General features: G+C 54.1%; 1 protein-coding gene across 1 annotated transcript; it reads left to right on the top strand.

The window, feature by feature from the left end:
- Nucleotides 1-217: 217 nt before the first annotated feature.
- Nucleotides 218-11,041, top strand: TRARG1 (trafficking regulator of GLUT4 (SLC2A4) 1). Its single transcript, XM_068531676.1, has 3 exons — nucleotides 218-604; nucleotides 9,410-9,542; nucleotides 10,941-11,041. Exons 1-3 carry the CDS (start codon nucleotides 218-220, stop codon nucleotides 11,039-11,041), a joined length of 621 nt encoding a protein of 206 aa, XP_068387777.1.
- Nucleotides 11,042-16,039: the final 4,998 nt, after the last annotated feature.

The raw sequence follows: 16,039 nt of genomic DNA, 5'->3' as shown, positions 1-16,039 counted from the left end.
CGGAGCTCTATGGGGCAGTAGGCCGGCCTGACCCTCTGAACTCAGCTGGCCCGGAGAAGCTGACCCTCCCAGCCCCCAGCTGGCCCTTGCTCTCCTGGGTGACACGTCTGCCCCTGACCTGTAGGCCCTGAGTCTGGGCTGAGGAATGGTGTACTGAGGTCCCTCTGGAGCCCCTCGTCCCGGCCTGGAGCTGGAGCAGCCCAAGGCCCAGGCCAGCATGGCCCACCCCGGGCAGCCTCAGTTTTCCCCGGCGCAGGAGCCAGGCACCGTCTCACCCCTGGACCTGCCGGAGATGGAGAAACTCCTCACCAAGGTCGGGGGCCAGGATGACAAGCCCCTGAAGCTGTCCAAGTCCCCCTCGGGGGCTCTGGACCTGGAGCAGGGCTGCCACAGTCTGCCCTTCAAGGTGGTATCCGAGGGGCACCGGGAGGCCTCGCTCCCCCAGGCATCCTCCCTGGCCAGCTCGAGGCGGGGATCCTCCATTGCCACCACCTCCTATACCCAGGACAGAGAAGTTCCCAAAGATTACCTCGTCCTTGCCATCACCTCCTGCTTCTGCCCCATCTGGCCCCTCAACCTCATCCCCCTCATCTTTTCCATTATGGTAAGTGCTGCTCTTCGTTCCAGGGCAGGGGCTGGGCCTGGGGTCAGCAGCCATGCTTCCCTGCGAGCACCAGTCTCCCTGCCTGGGAGGCAGAGAAAAGAGCTGGGTGCCGGGGGCTTGGGGGAAGGCTCCCCTTCTCAGCTGGTCTATTACTCCCCCTTGGAGAGGGGCCAGGGGCCTGGAGAGCTTCTGTTTGCTGTCCTCCTTCATCTCTGCTCCTGGACATCACAGCTTGACTTTGCACACATCCCTGCTGGGAAGGGGATTCCAGAGAGCCACCTGGAGCTAAATTCTGCACAGAAATACAGCTAAGTTGGGGGTCTTGCCTTTGCAGGGGTCGGGGGCACTGTCCCAAGGAGTCATTCCTGAGTGGGGCTGTGAATCAGCAGAGCTTGCAGCCGGCATGGGGTCCCAGGGCCCCATGTTCTCAGGAGGGGAGCCAGGCACCCCCCCTGGTGTTCTGTCAGCCTCTGGCAGCTCTGGTTTCCAAGAGCAGGCAGTGGCTTCCCTGCCATGGACTGAGGGCCCCGGGGCCCGGCTCCCCCAGGGCTGCTCCTCTGGGGGGAACTTCTCGCTGGGGCCCTCTGGGCCTCGCCTTTGCACCGATTTCAGCATCTGTCTTCAGGGTGGGGGGGCCTGGGCCAAGGGTGGGAACACACGTGTGTCAGAGGGCATGGCTGGCCTGGCCAGGGAGGGGCATGTGGGCTAGTCCTTGCTTCCCACACACTCGTGCTCTAGGGTTTTGAGTAAATTACCTTAGATCATCTCCAATCCAAGTCATCTGGATAGAGCTACTTACAGAGGAGACACAGAAAATGTTGGTAGATGTTGGCAAGTGCTTTTGTGGTCCAGGAGATTGTGAGAGAGAGACGCAGAGAGGGGCTGGCAGGGAATGACTTTCAGAATGAGGTTAGGAGCAGGGGACAGTACACTGAGAGGGGAGACACTGTCTGCTTCCCTTTGGAGTGACTCCCCTGCTGAGTCATCCATCGTCGAGCCCCCAGGAGCTGTGGTCATTCCCGCTGCCCTGCTGTCCTCTGAGAAACCCCTTATTTCCTCATACGTCTCTATCCACTTCACCGAGGCCCAGTCTCCAGCCAGGGGGGCCTTCCCCAACCTCCATCAAGTCCAGCACCACCTGCCAGGGCTTTAGGGGACGCTGGCAGGGACCTGGCGTGGGCAGAAGAGCCAGGGCTGGGCCAGGCCTTTGAGGAACTTCCTGTGCTGCCTGCTGCTGTTGGAGGCAGCTGGGGGCAGAGCCGGGCCACAGGGGTGCAGCCAGTGGCTGTGGGCAGGGCCAACCTCTTGGTTACAGGGAGAAGCCCCAGGAGGAGAGACAGGCTTTGCGGAGGGAATCCACACAAGGACCCAGGAGAAAACGTTCGCTAGAATCCATCTCCTGCTGGGGGTGGCAGGGCGTGAGCTGGGTAGGAGCTGCCTTTGTCAAGGGAAACCCGGGCCCAAGGCTGTGAGACCACCGAACCCACCCCCAGTGCATTTCTACATCCTTCTCAGGTTCTTGAGTCAGGTCTGATGGTCACCGGGCCTGGGGCAGGGAATACAGTGCTAAACCAGATGCCATCACCAATTCCCACGAGCCTCCTGTCCAGTGGGGAGAAACTTGTAAACAGATCCTTACAACACATTGCAAGAAGCACCCACGCTAGACAAAACCACAAGATATTCTGTGGCCTCGGGCAAGTCACTCAAACATCTCTTCTCCTCAGTATTCCCATCTGCAAAATGGGTGTCAGCGTAACACTTAAATTATAGAGTTGTGTGAGGGTGAAATGAGATGAGCCATACAAAGTGCTAAAGCACCCAGCACATAGTAAGTGCTATTACGTGATGGTAGTAATTAGGCGAGTGTCTCCCTGGCGGGGGGGGGTGGGACGCCATCACCAGTTTGTTGGTTTTTTTTTTTTTTTTTTGGCCGCGCCACACAACATATGGGACCCTAGTTCCCTGACCAGGGATCGAACTTGTGCCCCCTGCACTGGAAGCACGAGTCTTAACCACTGGACCACCAGGGAAGTCCTGTTTGTTGTTTTACTTAGAGCTTTGAAATATAATTCACATATCATACAGTTCACCCATCTAAAGTGTACAATTCAATGATTTTTAGTATATTCACAGACAAGCGCAACTATAACCACAGTCAATTTTAGAACATTTTCCTCACCTCCAAAAGAAACCCAGTGCCTTTTTTCTTCCCCATCCCTCCCAAACCTGAGCAATCACTCATCTTCTTTCTGTCTCCATGGTTTTGCCTCTTCTGGACATTTTATAAGCAGACATACCCCGTTTTATTGTGCTTTGCCGCTATTGCATTTTTTGCAAATTGAAGGTTTGTGGCAACCCTGCATCGAGCAAGTCTATCGGCGCCGGTTTTTTTTTCCAACAGCATTTGCTCACTTTGTGTCTCTGGGTCACATTTTGTTAATTCTCGAAATATGTCAAACGTTTTCATTATTATTATATTTGTCATGGTGACCTGTGATCAGTGATCTTTGATGTTACTAATGCAAAAAGATCACAACTTGCTGAGCAATGATGATTAGCATTTTTTAGCAATAAAGTATTTAAAAATTAAGGTATGTACATTGCTTTTTTAGATACAGTGTTATTGCACACTTATTAGACTACAGTAAGGTATAATCGTAACTTTTATATACACTGGGAATCCAAAACATTTGTGTGAGTCGCTTTTTTGTGATATTCACTTTTCTAGTTCATAGGACACTCCCATGCCCTGGGGAGGGAGGGGTCAGTTATTTATCTAGAGCTGAAATACTTGGTGCCACTCAAACAGCAGCAGGGGTGAAGGAGAGACAGAGAGTGTGGAAAGAGAGTTAAGTCTCCATGCTGGTGTCTCCAGGTCCTGGCAACAGACTTCAGAGCTCCTCATCTGAAGTCTTCCCACTTGTTACCAAGTGAAGGATCAAGCCCTTGACCCCAGGGGAGAAGGAGACCCACATCCCTGACAGCCTGGCTAGAGCTCACTGTCTGCACAGCATGTCCTAGTATGAGGCTGACAGAGTCTAGCAAGTTGTTCCCATTTACCAGATGAGGCAACTGAGGCATGTAAAACAGTGCCTTGCCCATGGTCACACAACTGGCAAGAGGCACATCAGCTGAATACTGAATCCAGTGTTCTCTTCATGGCCCCACCCTGTATCTACCTCTGGGACAAGGATGGTGTGTCCCTCCCAGGAAAGGCAAACCTTTTAGGCATTTATGCAGGAAGGGAATAATTCTACTTCCTTCCCTCTTTTTCTCCCCCACCTCCCAGTAGCCTCCTCTCCACCACCCACTCACTCCATCAGTGGAAGACTAAAGGACCAGCAGTGTCCTTCCCACTGTGGCTCTGACAGGGGCCTGCTGGGACCAGTGCTGGAATCAGGGGCTCTACCTCAGGAGCTGTGATCAGAGGTGTCCAGGCCCAGGCCTGCTCAGCACCACAGCTTCCTGTGAGCTTCCTGGGGTGGCCAAGGCAAGGTTGGCTTCATCCATTTTACCTCTGGGTCAGGATGAGAAATGGCCACGCTCCCCGATCCAGCAAGATCTCCTGTCAGTGAGGGATGCTGGGCCCCAGGCAGTGGGCCTTCAGTTGTTGATAAAAGAAGCATCAGATAGACTTGGGTGTGCATCCCATCTCTATCCCTTTTAACTCATATGACCATGTCCAAATCATTCAACCTCCTTCCTTAGCTCCAGTTTCCTCATCTATAAAATGTGTAATAAAACCACCTACCTCATAGGGCTGTTGGGAGGATTAAATGAACTAATGTGTGTGCCAAAGCCTGGAACATAGTAAATGCTTAATAAATGGAAGTGGTTGCTATTATTATTAATACTAAATGAAAGTGCAATGTCAGAGGACAGGGCAAACCCCCAGTGAACAGGCATTTCTGGCTTTTAGCAATTTGGATATAATGGAGTCTCACCTCTCATTACAGCCTTGGGAAAGGTAGGCAGCCCTGTCTGTGGTTTTGGTTGCAGCCTCTGAGCAGTCCCTTCTCTGTAGGTTGTTCCTACAGCATGTGGGAATGACGCAGAGATCCAGAGTGGCTTCAACGCTTCCTTACTTAGGTATTTTCAACAACTTATTTAACTGATGTGTCGCAGGCTCATTTTCATTCATTTATGATTTATCCATTCACTCAACAAGAGTGCTAAGCCCTGACCAGGGCTGATGGTCAGCTGGCATGTAGGCATATGGCTTAAGATATTGACATCTTTTTTTCTCCTCTTTTTGGCCATACCTTGTGGCTTGTGGGATCTTAGTTCCCCAATCAGCGATCGAAACTGGCCCTTGCAGTGAGAGCACGGAGTCCTAACCACTAGACCACCAGGGAAGCCTCTTGACATACTTCTGAATAAGTTGGTAAACAGCTGCGGTCTCAAGCCCCTAAGTCTTCCCAATCCCTCCCATCCACCACTGCAGCTGCCCTGACTCCTTCCCCAGGATCCTCCACCATCCCTCCCCTCTCTCCAGCAACAGGGGGATTAAACTGTAGTCAGGGCATTTCAGAAACAATTGTATCTATGCAGAGAGAGTGCTGTGAAGCACATGGAGAAGCACATCCTTTTGCCTTGACCCGCTGGTAGATGCTTGATCTCTGTGGAAGGGCTAATAACTGACCAGCCCTGGCACATCTTGTCAGTTCTCCTGAGATCTGCTGGGCCTTGGCCTGAGCCTCATGGGTGGAGAAAGCTCGTTCCGGAGAAGTTCTGTTGCCACCCTCCCCTGGCTGGTGTCAGCCTCTAGCCGCTCTCATCAGCATCCTCCTCACCCTATCCTCTCCCCAACCCCGCCTTATCCTTTCCCCACACTCAAACTTTTTTCAATGTCTTTCCTCGCCGATCTATTAACCTGAATTCATTTTCTCACTCACCATTCCCACAGCCATTGCAATCACAAATGATCTATTAATTCAGTCATTACAACCACTACTGCAGTTATTATTAGTGTGCCTTCAACTTGAGCCATTTGGTATAAGAGGAAGATGATGTCACTAATGGGGATGGAGAGCAGCTGGTAATTTACTCATAAAAAGAAATGAAGGGTTTTCTTCCATCCCTGGAAACAAGGGATGGATCTTTCATTTGGTAACTAATGGTGGGGGGGTACTTCAGAAATGAGTGCCAGCTAGCAGTGGACAACTTCTCATGTAAAATTAGGGCTCTCTTCTTAGAGGCAGTTACTATCCCTCCTTTCTACAGATTGGAAAACTAAAATTTACAGAACAGTTGTGAGGTTTACATTGCATAGAGTGTATAAAGTGTCTGACACAACAAAGCAGCCACAATCAGGTCTGCCCTGTTCCATGCAGCCATTCCCACTGTGTCTCCTTCAATGGTGTCCCTCAGGCTTGAAGGAACATGCATGACCGGGATGCATGGATTGATGGCTCTGCGGATAAATAAGTGAGATTGGGCTCAGTAGAACTGAAAAAAATTCTCTCTCCCTCTCACCTTTCTTCCTCACCTCTCATACCCAAGAAACTACCTGTGTGCCTCTCTCCATGGCCCTGAATCATTACTGCACAGACTTTTTCTGGAAAGTTGGGGGCAGGACTCATCTTAAACCCTCTGACCCTCCCCCTGATGCTATATTTACAGCTGAGAATGAGTCCCGGATAATGACTCAAGGTAACCCCAGGGTTTCTGAAGCTGAAATTCCTGGAAATCCCAGAAGTCTTTCTGTATGTTGCTTCCTCTTCCCCCCAGTGTTGCCTTGGTGTTGATGCCCTGAGTTTGGTGACCTGAGCTTGCCATCCATTAGAGCAATTTATCCTCTACCACTCCTATGAGGCAGGGATTGTTATTAGGCCATTTTACAGATGAGGAGATGGAGCTGGAATATAGACCACCAGGCAGGCGTGGTGAGGGAAGCAACTGGTGAAATGGAGAAAGGCCAGATCAAGAAGGGCCCCAACTGTCACAAAACGGAATCTGGATTTTGTCCTGTAGGCACTGGGGAGCCTACAACTGGGTAAGACAAATAGAAGATTTCTTCAAGACAGGAGAGAAAAAGATCCAGTCAAGAAGGAGAGGGTGAAAAGACCAAGGAGTGATTGGTGCCCCAATGTCCCTGGCCAGCAGAGAGAGGCTGAGGTCTAGACTTGAGCTTGCATAGTTCCTGGCACAAGGTAAATGTTCAAATAATGCTAGGGATTATGACCATTCCAGTGGGGGTGGAGGAATCTCAGTGGGCTTCACAGAGGAGGTGGCATTGGAGCCAGCTGTTGAAGGATAGAGAGGATTTGGACTTGGGGTGTTATGGGGGAGCAGGAATGTGGGCGGGAGAAATAGCACGAGCAAAGGCAAGTGGAAGTCAGTGCTCATACCCTGAGCAGTTCAGATCGGCTAGACCCAGAGGTTGTGGAAGAGAATGGCAGAGGGTAAAACCAGGAAATGTAAAGCAAACCTGAGTTTGGACTCTGTTCTGCAGACAGTGGGGGGCCGTGGAAGATGCTGGACAAGAGTGATTGCCTCAGCCATCATCATCTCTCTGAGCTTTTGCCTCAGCTCCTGGCTCTCCTCTGATCCCCCACTACAGTCAGGGGCGTCTTTTGGAAACCTGCATCCAATCATACCATCCTCTGCCCCCAGCCTTCCATCTTCACTGGCTCTCACTGTTCTGGGATAAGGGCCGACCTCCTTCCTGTATGGGCAGAGCCCTACCTGGTCTGGCCCTGCCCACCTCTGCAGCCTCCTCTTCCTCACTGTCTCAGCCCCGGCTGCACTGGCCTTTGTCAAGTTCCCGCCTGCTTCCTTCAGTCAATAACGATTTATTGAACATCTACATATTTGCCACGTAGGGACTCCCTCTGGGCCTTTGCACATGCTGTTCTCTCTGCGCAGAACACTCTTCTTCCATTTGAAAAATAATCTATTTAATTCGTACTCATCTCTCATATCTCAATCCAGATGTCCTCCCTTCAAGATGTGTTCCCTGACTCTCCCCTTTCATAAACTCTCATAGTACCAGGTACCTCGCCTTTGGAACACTACCCACACTTGCAATTTTGCTTTTATTTGTGTGGTCACCATGGAGGCCAGCCTCCCCCCAAGGCTGTAAGCTCCATGAGCATAAGAACTGGGGTGCTCTTGCACACTGCTGCGTCCCAGGGTCTTCGCACCACGCCTGGCATGAATATCTGTAGGGTGAAATGGTGGTGTGGGGAGTAGAATGGAGAGGAAAAGAGCTTGGAGCCAGGGGGAACTTCAGGAGGCTCTTGTCATGGCTTGAGTGAGAAGTGGCACCTGGAACTAGGGCAAGTGCAGCGAAGCTGGAGAGGAGAGCTGCAATGGAATTGACTAGGAGAGGAAACTCATTAGTAGAGTGGGATGGGAGGGGAGTTATGACTGAGTGGGAGGACTCCAGGCTGTTGCCAATAATTGGGGCTTGAGCACGTGGAAGGAGGAGCGCGAGGCAAGGAGCAGATCTGGGAAGTAGGAAGCTGTCGTTTGGGGCAAAGTGAGTGAGGTCACACTGGGGCGGGCAGCTGGCCCTGGCCTGGAAGGAGCTTGGCACAGGGAACCACGGGGTGGAGGTGGGGAATCAGAATTCTGAGAGATGAAGACAGGACCCAGGGGAGGGGGGTGCCCCAATGAAGAGAATAGAGGGGGAAGTGTCGCTTCTGTGAACTTCAGCTTCTTTAAAAGTGGGCAACACTGCCAACCTCATAGAATGATTCTGAGGCTGAATGAGATCATTTAGGCATAGTCGTCAGTGAGCTGCCTGGCACAAAGTCAGGGCTCAATAAATCTTTGTCATCATCGTTACCATCATCATCAAGGTACTTGATGGTTCCATGCTGAACTCAGGAGCCTCCAATAATCAGAACATAAAATAACCAAATAAATGGCCTGAGGTCTTGTAAGTAGTCACACCTCTAGTAGACTCCTGCCTGTGCCTGTTCTATCAATAGAAGTCCAAGTTCTAGAGCTGGAGGAATCTGGAGGTCCCAGGCCAGTCCCGGCCAGTGGTGAGGGGGCCTCCATGGAGAAGCTTGGGACACACCTCCTACTGATCCCCCCGGACCCCTCATGATCCTCTCTGTCTCTATGTCCTCTGTCCATCCCCATCCTCACCCACCTGGTTTCACCCAATTAAATAGGGCCAAGAGAAGCCGAGCTCAATGAGAAGGAGTGAAATATCAGATAGGGCCCCCGTGAAGCCATACATGGCTCCACCCCAGCCCCAGCCTTCCTGGTTCAAACCCAAAATGCCTCGCCTTTCTGGTGTGATCTGGGAAGCGGACTTGGTTGAACAAGGATGTGGTTCCTGGGTGGGATATAGGGAGAGAGAGGACCAGTGATTTCCTTCCTTTTATGGCAAGAGGAGGCTCACAGAGGAAAAGAGGCAGGTATGTCAGGCCACAGAAAAAGCCATAGGGGCTGCCTTAGTGCAGCTACAGGAATGAGCCTTGGGCTGGGGTCCGCAGGGGCCTGGCTTATCTCTCCTGCCAGCTCAGCATGGCCTGGGCCTGGTCCACGCTCCCAGGCCCTCGGCCCCCACTATACCACCCTGCCCGTCACTGTCCTGAGATAACGCCCTGCAGTGCTTGGTCGTGCTTCCAGCTGTCCCCAGCCAGCAAGGGGCAGGCTTAGTTACGGGTCTCCTCAAGAGGTCTGGCCACTTCTCCTGAAGGAGCCCCCTGTCTCTCCCCTGTGGGGGCTGCTGGAGTGTGGGCTGCAGTGGGGACCGGGTGTGTTCCGGAGGCTCAGCAAGGGGCCCCCTCCAAGGCTGCCAAGGACAGCCTTCCTGAGGTCTCTGCCACCTTCTCTCTGCAGTCTCGAAGTAGCGTGCAGCAGGGAGACCTGGACGGGGCCCGGAGGCTGGGCCGCCTCGCCGGGATGCTCAGCGTCACCTTCATCATCATGGGGGTCGTCATCATCATCGTGGCCGTGACTGTCAACTTTGCAGGTGAGGCCCAGCCGCACTCCAGCTTACTCGGTGTGAGGACTGTGGAAGACCGTGGCCCAGCCCCCTGGGACAGGGGAGGTGGTGGGGAGAAGGGTGAGAGCACGTGTGGGCCGCAGCCTCTTCCTCTCACTCAAGGACAGCAACCCAGTCCCCTGCAGGGACTGGCTGAGTGGGCTTGGCTTTCTGACTTTCTAATGCCTGGAGGATAGATCACTAGCAAAGGGCGTGGGAAGAGCACGTGCCCAGGAGTCAGAGGCCACGAGCTCTAGTCTCAGCCCTGATGGTCCTGCGTCCTGCACCAGGGTCTGCCTGGGTTAAGTCTCGGCGTTTTCACGTCGAAAGTGGTCGGAAGAAGCCTCCAGCACAGAGGCTTTTGCGAGCATCACCTGAGATGACGCGTGTGACTCCGCTTGGCAAACTGGGGGCCAGCCAGACAGCACCCCTGATGAGACAGCCAGGACCTACTGGAAGTAAACCACGCACGTGCTGGAAGTCAGGAAGCAACACTTTTGTGAGAGCCCAAAGGTGGCTCAGGGAAGTTATCCAAGCAGGGCGACCCTTTTCAAAGGTGCCACTCAGCTGCTCACAAAGCCCCGGCAGCTTTGAGAATTTCTGGGCTATGCAGGTCAGTGTTGTCCATTTCCCTCCCGTCACACACTCACATTGGGAGCCTCCAAGCGTCTCTGCCCCTTTGGTGATCAACATAAGCTGTTCCGCTAAAGACCTTGCCCCTCAATGTGTGCTCCATGGACAGCAGCCGTGGCTGCTGACACCAGGAAAGGGTTGGAAATACAGAATCTCAGGCCCCACCCAGACCCACTGAATCGGAATCTGCATTTTAATAAGATTCCCAGCCCAATCGTTATAGTTTGGGGAGGCACTGTTCTGGTATATAGAGTTTTCAACTTGGGGCAGAAAGCCTGGGATTCAGCCGTGGGGTCATGGGGAACCTTGGCCTCGTAGGAGAGGGAAGAGTTCAGGTTTGTAATCAGTCTGCCTGGGTTCAAGATGCAGGTCCTCCACTTCATCTGTCTGAGCGGAAACATGTTCCATAATCTCTGAGTTGACAGGTGTGCAGGTGCCTGAGAAGCAGGACCCCGCTGGCCCAGGGTATGAGCCTCAGTGTCACCTTCTGACGTCTCAGTCTTTGTCCTGCTGCTGCTTGTCACCTTAGCCGTGACTCTTTCAATGGCAAGTGACAACCACTGAGCTCAAATTGGCAAAGGGGACTGTTTAGTTTTCACTAAAATATTCAAGCAGCGATGGTTCTAGCCTCAGGGGTCCACGTGCCCACCTCCAAACCAATCACCGAGGCCCCGGTCCTCTCCTTGGCAGGAGTTCACTTCCACCAGGAGCCCCAAACCAACTCAACTCACCCCTGTTACCATTTCCCACTAGGAAACAAAGACTCAAATCCTCAGCAAAGGGACCGGAAGACCCTATGTTCTGAGCTCTGTTCTGCCATACCTGTTCTTTTCTTTACAGTTCAGAAGAAATAGAACTAACTAGGGGGCTGTGCTAGCAGAAGCAGGCCCCCGCCCGCTGGAAAGCTCCGCACCCACATGCCCCATGTACCTCGGGAGACAGGATGGTGACTGCCAGGTGCCCTCCTGTCCCCCAGCTCCAAAAGCACAAACTTGGAGGGAAACCCCCAAGTCACCCCATTGCCAGCCCACATCAAATGGGAAAGCAAGAGGAAGAAAGGAAGGAAGGAAATGAAATTGACTGTGAAACCAGTGAATACTGTGGTTTAATCTCAGGGGCACGTCCCGGCATTTTAACCCCAGGGTTCTGGCTGGTTTCTCATCCCCATGATTTCCTGGGACCTGCCAAGCAGCACATACTGCCAGAGGGAGAAGAAACCAGCCCCATAAACAAGACTACAGCGGGGAGAGAGGTAGCACAGTCCCTGCGTGTCTGATGACCAGGAGAAAAGACGCGGGCCTTTATTATCTTTTGTATTTTTCTTGAGGCAGGATAAAAAAGACTGTTTGCATGCCTTGTGCCACATGCCTGCTGCGACCCCAGCCAGCACCCTGAGCTCGGAGGCCAAGCTTCTGCTCAGCACATGCCCTGGAACCCCTCGGACACACAGGAGGTGCAGCTGCTCTGGAAAGAGGCAACAGCCAGACTTCAATCCTACATCCATCGCAGGGTGGAGGCACCGAGAGGAATGTTGGTGGAGACAGAAACGGGGACAGCATGACCCACAGACCTCTTCCCAAACATTTCAGCCTCAGGAGCGTCTCGGCTGAGAAGCCTGGTGTCAGAGCATCTGCCAGGCTGACGCAGTCCGCCTCTAGTCCCTAACTGGCCTGTAGCCTGGGGCACCAACCAAGAACTCCCGGGGCCTGACCTTGCCTCCAGGACAGCCGGTGAAAAGGAACCCAGGCCTGAGCTCTCATCCTGACAGGCCCTCCCTGGCTGTCTGGGGCACAAACTCGGAGTTTCATGCAGAGGGGCTCAGGGTCCCCACGCAGAGTGGCTCAGGTGGGCCCTGGGCTCCCAGCTCCCAGCCCAGCTGCATCTGATGCTCTGTGCCTCACCCTGTGCCCCTGGCCAACCACAAACAGCAAAGGCTTTCCCTGGAGCAGGCTTAGGGACCACCCCTGGGGGAAATTCCCATGGGCTCCCAGGTCATCAGGGGTGTTTGTGCCTTCTGCAGGGGCGTGGGCCAGAGTTTTTATGAAGGTTTGTTGTTCATGGGGTCTAGAGAGTTTCAAGATAGAGGGAAGAGCTTGGCTGAAGGGTCCCATCTTTGGGGACCCAGGCTTAGGAACACATCCACATGCCCAGAATCAGGGGCCCGGACACCATGGCCTTTGTCTCAGGACCTAATGGGACACCTGGAAGGAGTTAAGCAGGGCCCCTCAGATTTCTCCCTGGTCTTTCTTGCTCCCACGTCCCCTGTTGGCTTCAGCCCCCAAACCCTTGGAGAAGGATGCCCCAGGCCTTCCCGCCCTGGGAGGCCCTGCCTAGCAGCTAGGGTTCCAGGAGGTTGGGAGGGCAGGTTCCCAGGGCCCCAAGTTGGCCAAGAATGTTTCCTCTGTGCCTGCTCAGGACCCTCATGCCTCCTTTCAGGGTCCCTGCCCGTCTCTCCCGCCCTCCTCAGAGGCTCCTGAGGAGGGAGCATGTCAGCACAGAGGCGCTGTCTGCCGGGAGGGGCTCTGGGTCCTGGGTGCGGCCCCAAGCCTTCTGGGAGGGCCTGTACGAACGAGGGGAGGGTTCAGGGCCCAGGGGCATGGGCAGATCCCTCTAGGGCTGGCGTTCCTGTGTCAGTCACCCACCCAGGGAATAAACTCCAACCTCTCCCGACCCTAAAGGAGGGACCAGCTGGATTTGCTTTATGGGACCTTTGAGGCCAAAATAGAAATGCCCGTGTTTGTCGGGGGAGGAAGGGGATAAGCCCAGAGTATCTGTGTCACTTTCAAGGTCAGGTCAGGCCAGGGGAGTCATGATGAGGTCTGTGAATCTGACATTCACCGGCCCCCACCCTGGAAGGAGGGGTCATGAGTCAGCTGTCTTCCGGCAGGCCCCAGGGGTCCCCAGCTTCAGCACCCCAGGGAGAATAGAGCAGTGAACCAGACTGTTTAGGCGTGGTCTTGTGGGAAAATGATGGCAGAGGCGGGACTGCGGCCTCTGTGCGCCCTGGGACCGTCACGCACACCCAGACCTGCCCCCCATCTACAGTCACACCCACAAAAACAGGCCCTGCCACGCACTCACTCCCACAGACGCACACACTGGCTCCTACTCCAAACCCAGGAGAGTGGAGAAAGAGAGAAGCCGCAGCAGACCGCTGCAAAAGCAGGCACGGCAGGAGCAGCCTTCCATGCAGGCGAGAACGACTTGAGAGTCTTCTAGTCATACTAAGGATGTAGCTCAGAGGCCTCAAGAGACTGGCCCTTCCAGCAGAGAGGAGCCCAGGGCCAGAGGATGGGGAACCCTTCAGAGGTAAGGCTGGGAGGGAGGGTCCCTGCTGCCTCCCACCCACAGGCCTCCTGATACCCCCAGGCCTCGTTGAACATGAAGGGACAGTGGCCCTGCCATCCCAGCGCCTTCGTGGGTCCAGTACTGGCTGCATGAACACAGTGGTCCCCTGGCTTGGGGCACTGACCCAGCCCCTCCCCAGGCCCCCTAGGGAACAGCAAGCACCACCCCCTGACCACCACCGGCCCCCACTCACCAGTTCTCTCCTCTGTATTTCTCGGCATGGAAAGAAATAAAGCTGACCGTCCACGCCCACCGAGGGTCTGTTTGTGCCGCTGGGTTCAAAGGGTTCCAAACAACTTGGGGGGCACTGGGGAGCCTGGCCATCCAGGGGCTCCATGGCCACCATGAAGCGTTCCCCTGGGCGGGCCATTTGTTCTCACCCAGCCTCAGTTTCTCTGGTGAGCGATGCTGGTCTTCCCTTGGTCGTTCCTTCTGCCTCTGAACAAAGACCTCAGGCATTGAAGAGGAGGGCAGGAGGCTGTGCTGGGCATCTCACAAACCTTGGTAAATCCACACGGCCATCCGAGGTGGCCGCTAGTGTTATCCCGGGGTTCAGATTAGTAAACCGAGGCTCAGAGAGGTTCAGACACTGGGCCTGGCTCACACCGTGCTTGGCATGCAGAAGGTACTGAAGAAATGTTGGTGAACTGACCATATCCCTAGGTCTGGCCCCAAAGTTGGCTTCTTGCCGCCGTGCTTTGCTGCCTGGAGAGCAAAGCCCTATGTAAGGAAGGTGAGAGTTAGTTTTGTGTATGTGGGGCAGGGGAAGGGTGGGAGGAGGGAATCTATTTCCAAGGCTGTAGGATGAAGCAGGCAGGGATGGCTTGATTGCTTGACGGTGGAAGGTGGCAAGGGCTTTAGGAGGGGGGTGTGGGCAGAGCCACTGGGCTGGGCAGCCAGAAGGAAGGGAAGGAATTGTCATGTGGCCACAATGAGCTGCCCACACCAAGGGCAAGAGGCTGGGGGAAGGGCATAGGACTGGGGTGGGGCAGGAAAGCAGGGAGAGTCCCAGGACCCAAGAGGCAGCCCAGCAGAGTAGATCAGGGGGTGGGAGTTCGGGCCAGCCACTTATTAGCTGCATCTCCTTGGGGAAATTCCTTCCACCCAGACTAGGGGTCAGGGGAGTGCTTCTCATGTGCCATGTGCTGGGCTCCATGTTTTGTGCAAATTATCTCATTTAATCCTCACATCACCCCCATGAGGTGTGTCATCCCATTTTCCTAAGAAGAAAACGAAGCTGAGAGAGGCTCAGTGACTTGCCCAAGGTCACAGAGTCAGGAACCCGTGAAGCAGGACAGTCCCAGAAGCTTTGGTGACAGGAGTCTCCTCCCTCACCTTAAAAAGTTTGTGAGCTATTCCAAGGGAGTTGGCCACTTTGACGCCCTTTTCCTGCACTGCCCGGCATGTGATGGTCACATTTCTCTGCAGCTCTTTGTTTCAGTGCTGCATGTTACCTTTTCAAAGGTATTTTGAGCACCACCTGGGGAGTCCCAATTAAGATGAAATGCCACCAGTGAAATGCTACCAATTTAATAACACTCAGGTATCCGGACGCCTTCTCTACACATGGGTACTGCCAGTAACAATCACACCACTTTACTGCCTGGCTTGGTGATCTGGAAGTTTTTTGGCATCATTTTTCAGACACAACCCAGTTTTAGAAACTTTAAAACGGGGCATAGGGGGACATGTGTCTGAGATTCAGCAAGGGAGAAGCTGCAGCTTCCACAATGCAGAAAGCCTCAAATCACAGATGGCTGCGCCCTCTCTCTACCTGGACTCCCCACCTGTGAATGGTGTGGTGAGCCTCTCTGCACACCCACAGGGCTGGCGGAGACCCAGTGGCGCGTCCTGGTGAACCGTGAGGGCTGGATACACGCCGGGAATGCCAATAACAATTTCCCAAGGCACAGCCAGGAGAGCACCCCAGAATCTGGGAGGTGCTGGGCACCCAAGGCTGGCCCTTGAGACTCTGCTCCCCTCCATCCCCAGCCCTACCTGCCTCTCCCTGACCCAGGACAGGAGACCACTCCGCGTGCCCAGGAGAGGTCTCTGGCCCAGGCCTCAAACCTTCACTCCTTGGCTGTGTCAACTTGAGCAACCCTGGCCTCTGTCTGGGCCTCAGTCTCCAGGTAAAGGAGTGAGCTGTGCGGGTCAAGAGCGGCTTGTCAATCCTTCCTGGCGGCACGTTGGAATCACCTGGGAGCTTGGGCCATGCTGGCGCCTGGCTGCCACTCCTAGTGAATCAGGTTTAAGTGGTCTGGGGTGTGGCCTAAGCTTCCAGATTTTTTAAAGATTTCCAGGTGATCCCAATGGTCATTTGAAGTTGGGAGCTATGGGGCTGGGCCCTCGAGACTTACTACTCAGCATTAATGGGCGTCGCCAGGAGCGGTCAGAAATGCAGAAGCTCAGGCCACACCCCGACCCAGAATCTCTGCCCTTTCACAAGATCCCCAGTGGTTCCTGCGCACTGAAGTTGGGGACGCTCTGGGCCAGACGCCTGA

This window comes from Eschrichtius robustus, chromosome 20 (assembly GCF_028021215.1).
Source record: "Eschrichtius robustus isolate mEscRob2 chromosome 20, mEscRob2.pri, whole genome shotgun sequence".
Lineage (NCBI taxonomy): Eukaryota > Metazoa > Chordata > Mammalia > Artiodactyla > Eschrichtiidae > Eschrichtius > Eschrichtius robustus.
This window is presented reverse-complemented; position numbering and strand designations above follow the sequence as displayed.